The 10,236-nt window shown below is 34.5% G+C and overlaps 1 protein-coding gene across 8 annotated transcripts in view; it reads right to left on the bottom strand.

The window, feature by feature from the left end:
- Positions 1-161: 161 nt before the first annotated feature.
- LOC111085105 overlaps positions 162-10,236 on the bottom strand; it is a 109,669-nt gene continuing 99,594 nt past the window's right edge. For all 8 annotated transcript variants that reach the window (XM_022382304.1, XM_022382314.1, XM_022382296.1 and 5 more), the window contains one exon: positions 162-3,243. In XM_022382304.1, coding sequence (XP_022238012.1) covers positions 848-2,683 — 1,836 coding nt within the window. In that variant the 5' untranslated portion in view covers positions 2,684-3,243 and the 3' untranslated portion in view covers positions 162-847. The remainder of the gene's footprint in view (positions 3,244-10,236) is intronic.

The raw sequence follows: 10,236 nt of genomic DNA, 5'->3' as shown, positions 1-10,236 counted from the left end.
CCTTATTTATACATTATATTGTTTAAATTTCTAACATTATAAGTGAAAATAATAAAAGGTATTTTTTTTTGAAAATTCTGGCCATATTTTTCAACGTTAATTTTCTACACAAGAAAATACTCAAGTAACAGATGGGTAAAGAATTACCGAAACGTTGTAGATATACTTAATTTCTGTATTTTATTTAACACTTACACACGCACAAATACATTAGGCAATGTTACGTGTATGAACCACTGAATATTTCTCAAATGCACTTCTATGTCGAAATATGTGTGTGGTCACCACGAAAAATCTTCTGCTAGAGATTGTATTCTTAAAATGCATAAAAATACCTTAAATATAAGTCATTACGTACAAACACAATATCAGAATATGTTTAAACTTGTATAAAAACATTAAAAAAATTACAACTTGTGCTCAAAACATATATATGAAAACAAATTTAGGAATATATTCCCTGAAAACTGAGCAAAGATGACCTTTCTTCTATGACAACGAATACATTGTTGAAACATTTTACAAATAGTGATAAATATTCCATAACATGCGTATGTATTTTTAGACGAGACTCTAGACAAAGTAAAATAAAAATACGTAGTTTTATTTAAGTGTTACAAACACCTTTATATTCCAAAAACTGAATTGAATAATAAACCTTGATTTTGTTTTCGTCAAAGTCAATAAAATAGTTCCATTTGTCCCTCTGCAAAAATAGTTTCAGTGACAACTGCACTAGGCATGTTAAATACAATGATGATTGGAATGCATTAAATACTTAAAAACTGTTTCTTCTTTTTTTTTTTCACCAAGTTATAAATATCACATTATTAGGAAATCACTTATTTTAAGTTTCAAACTTTGAAATACTTTTGGTTTTCTGTTGCCGGTTACGTTTAACAGAACCTTTGGATAGAACCGGTCGGTTACGTTTTTTGCGAACTTCAACAGTCTTGCCATTTGAAATAACCTCACCTTGTACAGCGAGTTCCTTTGCTCTTTGTCGTTCTTGGATTTTTTGTCGAAGAGTAAGCAACGTTGAGGGACTAGCGCCGGTTCCGTATTTCACGTGTTTGCCCGTTAAGGCTCTGGTGGGCTGTTTTTTAACACTGCCGTTCACCTCACTCAGTGGTGAATTATCCTGCATGGGGAAACTTGCAGTCAAGGGCTGTGGTGTGGGAGCAGGTGAAGATGGTGAAGAAAAGGAGCTTACAAATTCGGCTGGTGTACCGGCTATGGCCCCCATAGATAAATCAATGTATTTTTTTAAGGCTTCGTGGTTATGACACAGCTGCATAAGATGGGTATAATAGCCATACACATTCCAAGGGTAACCGGTCGGCGCTATTTGACGCAGCTGCTCCAAAAAGGTATCTTTTTTAGAAAGAGTTACAGGCGATGCAACTTTCATAGACTTTAGAGAAGAACGGGCCTTAAAGGGGTTTAAAGAATCTTCTTCGTCATTTTCGACATTTGCTGGATGATAACCCATTTCTGTTACAGAAGCTTGCAAACTTTGTAAGGGTTTGGGAATGTTTAGCCTTTCTTGTTTTGAAACAAGGCACTTATTCTTCTCAGAAAGTGACGAGAAAATGCGAGTTTTCTTAGAGCTTCGGCCGGAATGGCTATCTTGCAGAATATGGGATGAATCTTTTTTAAAAATGGGCGATAAGTCTGGTGTTTCACTATCTGACTTCCTTCTTGGTCTGTCCGTAGGGTGGTCCTGTTCTTTCTCTAGAGTACTGTTGGAAATATTACAAAAGCTTGCAGATCTTCTGAGTTTATTAAAAGTTCGCAAATGCTCCGAGCTCAGTGCTAATGTAGCAAATTCTTCTAAACGGTGAGGTAATTTATTAAGTGAAAGATCTTCAGGTAACTCTTCTTCTTCCGAAAAATCTTCATGTTTCGTACTGTTTTGAAGAAACGGTGGCAATTCAAGCGATTGAGAGTTGTGTCTAATGGAATGTCGGAGAGAGGAAAACGGGATATCAGATGCAGATCCATTAAATGAAACATTTTTAGAAGGATGAGATTCTTGTTCTATGTGAGAGTTTCTTTTATTAAAGCGGGAATTGGGTCTTAAATAACTCTGGTGAACGTTTCGTCTTCTTTCACACAACTTACAAATACATCCCTTTTGAGTTTTCATACAAACCGGATCACTTGACCAGGTAAACGACTCAGATTCACTATGGTAATTTTGACTTTTATTTGCGGTATTTTCAAGTGAAATTAACTTTTGAGAATTGTTATAGATGGAGTTTCCTAAAGGAAGAAGACACCTTTGCCCATCAGGAAGATTCGTTATGGAATAACGTATTCCTAGAGCATCGCATACAATAGGAAAGTTGCCAATACTGGCAGTCGGCAAGACAAAAGAAGCTTGAGGCACATTCAGCTTAATGTTTTCAATGTTTGAATTTACTTTAGTGGTGTCTTGTGACTGAACCGAATAAGGTAAAACTGAAGTGGACAGTCTATCCCTGCACATCATCTTCGACCCTCTTTCTATTAATCCTGAGTGATAGCCATGATTGGTCATCTTTTCTGTTTCTTTAAAGTGATGTGTGTTTCTAAAAGGCTTAGTTTCACACTTATTTATATAGATTGCTCTGGGAGGTTTAATACTTAGATCTATTGGTCCATTTTCCTCTCGATCATAAAAGTCCCCTTTTCGATCCATACTCCCCAGTTCCCTTGATATGAATAAAACTTAACGTACTTTTGTACAATACTTGGAAATTCAATACGGACAACACCTGAAGTATGCTATGTAGTAGATTCTACTCTCTCTCTATGCTTTATATACCTAATTTTAAGATCGACAACCAATAAGAATTCATTACTTTTCCGAGTAATATTTCTGACCTTCATAAAAGCTGGTTTGAAGCTCGGAGATACGATAAGCATTACTTGCGTAGTAGAACTCTAACAGGTAATGTCCTTACAAAGAATAGAACATATAACTACGACACATTGGCTGCTGGCCCACTTTTTCTTGACCCTCTGCTTTTGCGCAGCCAGCAAACTCCCCAAGGTCACCCTATTGGATGCTCAGTCGACAGGGAAAGTCGTGTTATGTACTGATGGATCAGGGTGGAACGCGGTACACGAAGCTTAATTGTTAGATAACTGAAAAAGGTTCCACTAGTGGTTTCATCGAAACTTGAAGTGGTGCGATTTCGACGGCTTGGAAATTCTTCTTAAAAATCACCCCAACACCACGTGTCTTCAGCCGACTTCCTAAAGAACAAAATAAAGTAACAGTGTACGTTAATTAATAAAAGTGCAATATGAACTTCCAAAAACAATGGCAAACACGACATCAAAGCGACTATTATTTTTAAAGGAAAAGCCATGGATTTCCATTCAATAATTTTTCAACATTCACCTTTCTCCCTTCCCCAATCCCCCCCTCAAAAAAACAACAAAACACACACACACACTAAAATAAACATAATAACTTACAGTGGATTTGGTCAACTGATGGTAATTTGTTTCCGTGGAATTGTAGTGCATACTGGAGAGATTTAGACATTTTGGAAATAAAGTTAGAAAAAACGACCTTTACACATAAAAATAATAATAAACGTTTCGCCGTTGCGGATTCATCAGGGCTAGTAATACATGTGCTATAGAAGCACAGTTTAATAAGTCTATCTATAGGTTAGACTTAGACAGCTTTGCACAATGTCACTGCAAACCAGATAGCAAACATCTCATACCGCAGAGAGATAACTAGAGAATTGGTGAATTAATTATGTGTTTAGAAAAGAGTTCAAGCAAAAAGACATTTTTTTCTTCACCACGTGACTTCATCTCTTTGATTTTCCGTGGATTCTTCATACAATGTATTGACTTTGCGTGGACACGAAATTATTTACACAAAAAGGACTTTATTCCCACCCCTACCCCTGCTGATAATACTTCATTCACTAACCCTGAAATATAAATTGGGCAGTATATTTACGTCACTCTTCATAACAATACAACGTAACAGAATGCAATAAAACCAAAATTTATCGTCGGTATCTCAGAATACAGTAAAAGCAAATATATATCGACTATAGCTCATAAAGTAGTAACAATTAAATATATCATCAGCATCTCGGAATACACTAGGAACAAATACATTGCCAGTATCTCAAAATACAGTACAAGCAAATATATCGCCTATATCTCATAAGACAGTAGGAAAACTATGTCATCAGTGTCTCCGAATAAAGTACGAACAAATGCACTCTATTTACAGAATACAGTTGGAGCAAATATATCAACTATGTCTCATAAGACAGTAGACAAAACATGTCATCAATGTTTCCGAATAAAGTACGAACAAATGCACTCTATTTACAGAATACAGTTGGAGATTCGGAGACATTGATGACATGTTTTTCCTACTGTCTTATGAGACAAAGTTGATATATTTGCTACAACTGTATTCTGTAAATAGAGTGCATTTGCTCGTACTTTATTCGGAGACATTGATGACATGTTTTTCCTACTGTCTTATGAGACATAGTTGATACATTTGCTCCAACTGTATTCTGTAAATAGAGTGCATTTGCTCGTACTTTATTCGGAGACATTGATGACATGTTTTTCCTACTGTCTTATGAGACATAGTTGATACATTTGAAAGTACGAGCAAATGCGCTCTATTTATAGAATACAGTTGGAGCAAATGTATCAACTATGTCTCATAAGACAGTAGGAAAATATGTCATCAATGTCTTTGAATAAAGTACGAGCAAATGCACTCTATTTACAGAATACAGTTGGAGCAAATATATCAACTATATCTCATAAGACAGTAGGAAAATATGTCATCAATGTCTCCGAATAAAGTACGAGCAAATGCACTCTATTTACAGAATACAGTTGGAGCAAATGTATCAACTATGTCTCATAAGACAGTAGGAAAATATGTCATCAATGTCTCTGAATAAAGTACGAGCAAATGCACTCTATTTACAGAATACAGTTGGAGCAAATATATCAACTATGTCTCATAATACAGTGGGAACAAATGTATCTCTAGTACAGAACAGAACAGAAACAAATATATATTTGGTATTTCAGAATACAGTACGAGGAAATCTATATACAGTATCAAAGATTACAGTAGGAACACGTAAATCTTGAATACATTACAGTGCTGTTAGAGCAGCTGTATTTTCATTCAATAGCGGTAATAAAGACAAGGGTAAAAAAAACAACGAAAAAAGACAATAGAAAAAAGTGAATCGAAAAATAGACAAAGAAAATTACACAAACAGGTAAAAAAAAGTCCTATATTGTAAGAATGGTATAAAATGACAAAATCCAAAATAAGAATTTTACTTTTTTTTATTGTCACATATTTGCGTAAACCTTGTTATGAATTAATAGTACGTAAATACGCAATATTTGCTTGGTTTAACTGTTATTGATACTTTTGTGACCTTTTTAACCTATTTGTGGGCCCGGTATGGTCAGGTGGTTAGGGCACTCGACTCGCAATCTGAGGGTCGTGGGTTCGAATCCCCGTCACACCAAACATGCTCGCCCCTTTCAGCCGAGGGGTGTTATAATGTGACGGTCAATCCCACTATCCGTTGGTAAAAGAGTAGCCCACGAGTTGGCGGTGAGTGGTGATGACTAGCTGCCTTCCCTCTAGTCTTACACTGCTAAATTAGGAACGGTGAGCGCAAATAGCCCTCGTGTAGCTTTGCGCGAAATTCAAAACAAACAAACAAAATTACTTGTGTAATCTTCTTTGTCTTTTTTTTTTCGATTGATTTTTCTCATTGTCTCTATTACCTAGATTCATTTTCGTTATCTCATAGAATGATTTGGAGCTACCACATTTCCAGTGCTTTAGGATATAACTAAAACAATAAACACTTTAGTACATAAACAAATGAGTAAGATAGTAACAGTCGTTGAATGTTTATTGGTATATTTATTATTATCAATCATAACAATTTTCCCCTATAACATTAAGAGTAAGATACAATACATAGAAGATGTTATTCTCATGTTTCACGTATTTCAGGCCATGCTATATTGTGGCCATTCCGTACGGTGTTTCAACTTTTTATTGAAAATCATTTCCGTTTCTATGTGTTTATATAAAGATGATTTACCATGTAATAAAATGTTACACTGTATTCATATATGCATTAAAGCTTTATATTTTTAGAATTTTCGTTTGTCGGTTAGCAACTGAATAAGACAAATGCTTGACGAATGTTTTTTTAAGTATCATATCCTGAAGACAATTAGTTAATTTAACAATTAATAAATGTACCATACAACAGATGGCACCACATAGTTTAATATGCTCAAGAATTTTTTCTTTTGAATTGCATCTTCGTCTAAAGCACTGCCACGTACATGGGAAACACTATATAACCTTGGTTTTAACCTTGAAAAAGTGATATTAATCATTTTTGATTTTGGAACTTTGTACCACCACGAAGAAAGAGAATTCCCCTTCAAACTTTTCAAAAATATACTAATTTGAATTTTCAGGTAAGTGATGAAACATTAAAACATAACTCTGTATTTTACTGTGTATTATAAATAAACCTGGAAGTTATTTTTCTATAAACTTAGCAATGAAGGTGTTAAATCTTAATAAACATGTGGCAGAGATAAAAATTTGCTTGATTTTTTCATCAAAATTATTGCATATTTCTACAATAATTAGCATGTAACACAACAAAATAACTTCTAATTGCACGTGAAACTTCAAGCAACAATAGATTTTAAGATTATTTAACCAAACTAGATTTAAAACCAATATTTTCAAAGAACGTTTCTAACTAGTATCATAAAACAGTAGAAACGTAACTTAAAGTGTATTACGTGTCATAAGCAAGTTCCGTATTAACTACGTGATGGTTATCAAATTTTAAACCACAAAACTGGTTATAGAAGTACTTAGATTGTCTTTATTATGTTTCATGAATTTGGGGGATTAGGTAAAACAAAAACCTATAGGATAAATGTGAATTATAGAATCGACCACAATATTCTATTTTCACTCAGGTGCTCAGGAAATATCATGTTTCAATCTGAGTGACTTTCAAGTTCACGTACTTGAAGAAACAATATCTCGTTCTCTACAAAAACGTCCCCCTCTGTTTTCAGAACATTACTGACTAGAAATCAAAACTCTCACTTATTTTATCTATGTATTACGTTAAATAATATAGAAATGCAATATACTAATTCTGGAATAAATGATGAGCAGATTAGCAGTAACGATGCATTTGGTTTACATTAATTACACTGTCGTCACGTCAATTAAGCGAGAGGTAAGTAGCCTAAATAAGCTTTGATTTTTTTTAAAGACAGTTCAGTATTGTTTAGTTAAAACATCCTACGCGCAGATCAAATAGGGTAATCTGCATACAATAGTTTACATAGGGTTTGTTACGCTTCTGTTATTATTCTTGTTCTGGTTACTTGAAGATGTCTTCTTATTTAGCCTTTAGTTATATATTTTAATCCGTTTTGACACGAACCTTGAAAATACAGAACTGACACAATGAAAAAAATAACAACATAGTTAACGGTGTCCGTATCAGAATAAATTACGTTTATTAGACTAATACCGAGGCTTCTTTAGCATTAGCTTGTCATTCCGCCGGATATGCAGTCATAGCCGAAATTATACTAACTGCTTCTTGAATTCTATTCATCCAATCGACTTTTCTCTTCATTTCTATTCGGAGTGGTTAAGTTCAAACATACAAGAAAAGTTTTGAGATCGTCCATTAAAACTAAAGCAAACAAAAAAAAACATGTAAAATAAGTCGGAGCTGGTTGTGCAACATTAACAGATCAAAAATATTTAAGTTTAAGATAATGTTCTGGAAATATAAGCTAATTTCATATCAAAAATAAATACACTAGTGTGATACATCGTGATAATTTCCGTCGACGTACGTATTTAAAAGTTTGTTTGTTTGTAATTAAGCACAAAGCTACACAATGGGCTATCTGTGCTCTGCCCACCACGGGTATCGAAACCCGGTTTATAGCGTTAACGTATTTAGAAATGGTAATTCGATCTTTCTTACTAAACATATCAAATGTACTAAATATATTTCAGTAAAAATAATGTTTATTTTATGTCGTAGAAAAGTAACTGTACCAGTAAGCAGCTGTTCACACATAATCAGATGCTTCTACAGATTTGACATTTGAGAAAGACGAATAACGGATCGCTTCATCAGACTATTACTTCCGCTAACCCACATGTAAATAAAAGATGAGCAATGTTTTCCCACAAACTATTTTAACACAGACGTGCAATGCATGTACACAAACTACATATAACCAGAATGTGAACTAGGCTCGAAAACTCTGTAACGTACTACTATACGGGTCTGTACAGGGTTATTATTGTATAGCAGGAATTGTTAACTTTAATAGGCTTAAGAGCCAGAAAAAAAAACACAGCAACCGAAAAGGAGACGCAACTTTCAGAAATAACCGAAGCTATAGAGCGATAATTCGCTAAAACTGCTCCTATATCCGTACAACTGTCCAATAGTCGAATAATTTGTGGGTTTATCCGCTGCAACGTAATATTTACATAAAAAAAAATCAAAAATAAACAACGTAAGTACATAGAAATTAGAAATGTTCAAAGAACCAATGAACAGCCGTATGCGGCTCAAAAGACGCCACCTGTTGACCACTGCTGTTATAAAGAATTTAATCAATTTTACGTAAACAAGTTATATACGCTTCTCGAACATAGCTTACGTAATTTATTCTGCTATAATACAATCTAATCAAAAACACTCTAGGTGTGAAAAACAAGGTGCGGTCAAAAAGGGATTGATTGTTTAAAGGAATGTCTTCCTTCTAACTTACCAATTCAAAAATCATGGACGATTAGGGTAGATCGACGTTGTTGTAGCGTTGCGCATATATCCGAAACAAACAAAACTCCTTTAACGTACAAAGTCATCAATACAATCAAATTCGTTCACATTAATGCACATTAATATGTTAGTTGCGTTTCGTTTTATTACATGGACAATCGATTTTCACTCGTGTCTTTAACATTTATGTGAAACTTTTCAGTATTATCTACAGAGCAACAAATTTAATGTGTGAACGAGACGTATACACATGAAACTTGGTCAGATCAGTAAAAGCTACAATACTGATTGAAATGATATATATATATTGATTTCTGCCACTTAACAACACAGTGGAAACTATTGTTTCGGCGGAGGCATCTTGTACCACGATGTGGAATACGGTGTTTAATCTTATCGTGTTATGTAATTTCTAATAAGTAATTTAGATATATATTACGTTATATATAAGATTTATGTGACTAAAACTACAATCAGTCCCAGCTCCAGCTTTTTTTAACCTGGGGGGGGGGGGTGACAATGAGACATATAGTAGGGCGAAATCTAAAATTAGATTAAGAGCCGGTATTAGCTTGGGGGGAGGACCTTTCAGGAGGCAGGACCCCCAGATTTGTGGAAGTCATTGAGTGAAACTTAGGGCACGCAAGAAACATGTGTCAGAAAAGTCGAAGACAGCCAGTTGTAGGTACAGCAAAGCTAGTATTGGACCAGATAAAATTCTCACTTCCATTAACCCATTTAATCAACGACAAGCAATAAGATAATGAAATATAGAAATTACACCTAGGAAATGATAAAGTTAAAAACCATTAGATAAACATACCCACGATTACACACACATACACACACTGGATAAGCACGAATACGCTTAAAATACTTATTAGTCACACGCGTGTGTAACATTGTGAGAAATAAAAGATCCATGCAGAAGAACAGCCACAATCTCATTCTTTAGAGTCTGTCTGTCTTGGTTGAGTAAGGGTGTAATCGTTGGAACTTCTCCATTGTAATTGGCATACTTAATATTATAAGAAATGTTGGTGACCTTTGACCTGATACGATGAATGTGCAAGCTTGGAAAGCACTTGCTATATTATAGGTTCTATTTTACATAGGACCTTTTTAAATACGATATTTTACCGCACAAAAAATACAATGCAATTACATTTATAAATAGTCACAATATAATTATGGCACAAAATGGACCTGATTTTTAAGAAGGCTTCCTGTTTTATTTCATATGGTTTGGTTTGTTATGAATTTGCGCAAAGCTACATGTGGGCTATCTGCGCTAGCCATCCCTAATTTAGCAGTGTAAGACTAGAGGGAAGGCAGCTAGTCATCATCACCC

Source organism: Limulus polyphemus, unplaced genomic scaffold, assembly GCF_000517525.1.
Source record: "Limulus polyphemus unplaced genomic scaffold, Limulus_polyphemus-2.1.2 Scaffold11, whole genome shotgun sequence".
In the NCBI taxonomy this organism is placed as follows: domain Eukaryota; kingdom Metazoa; phylum Arthropoda; class Merostomata; order Xiphosura; family Limulidae; genus Limulus; species Limulus polyphemus.
Note: the sequence above shows the minus strand (reverse complement) of the source record. Positions and strands in the feature narration are given on the sequence as shown.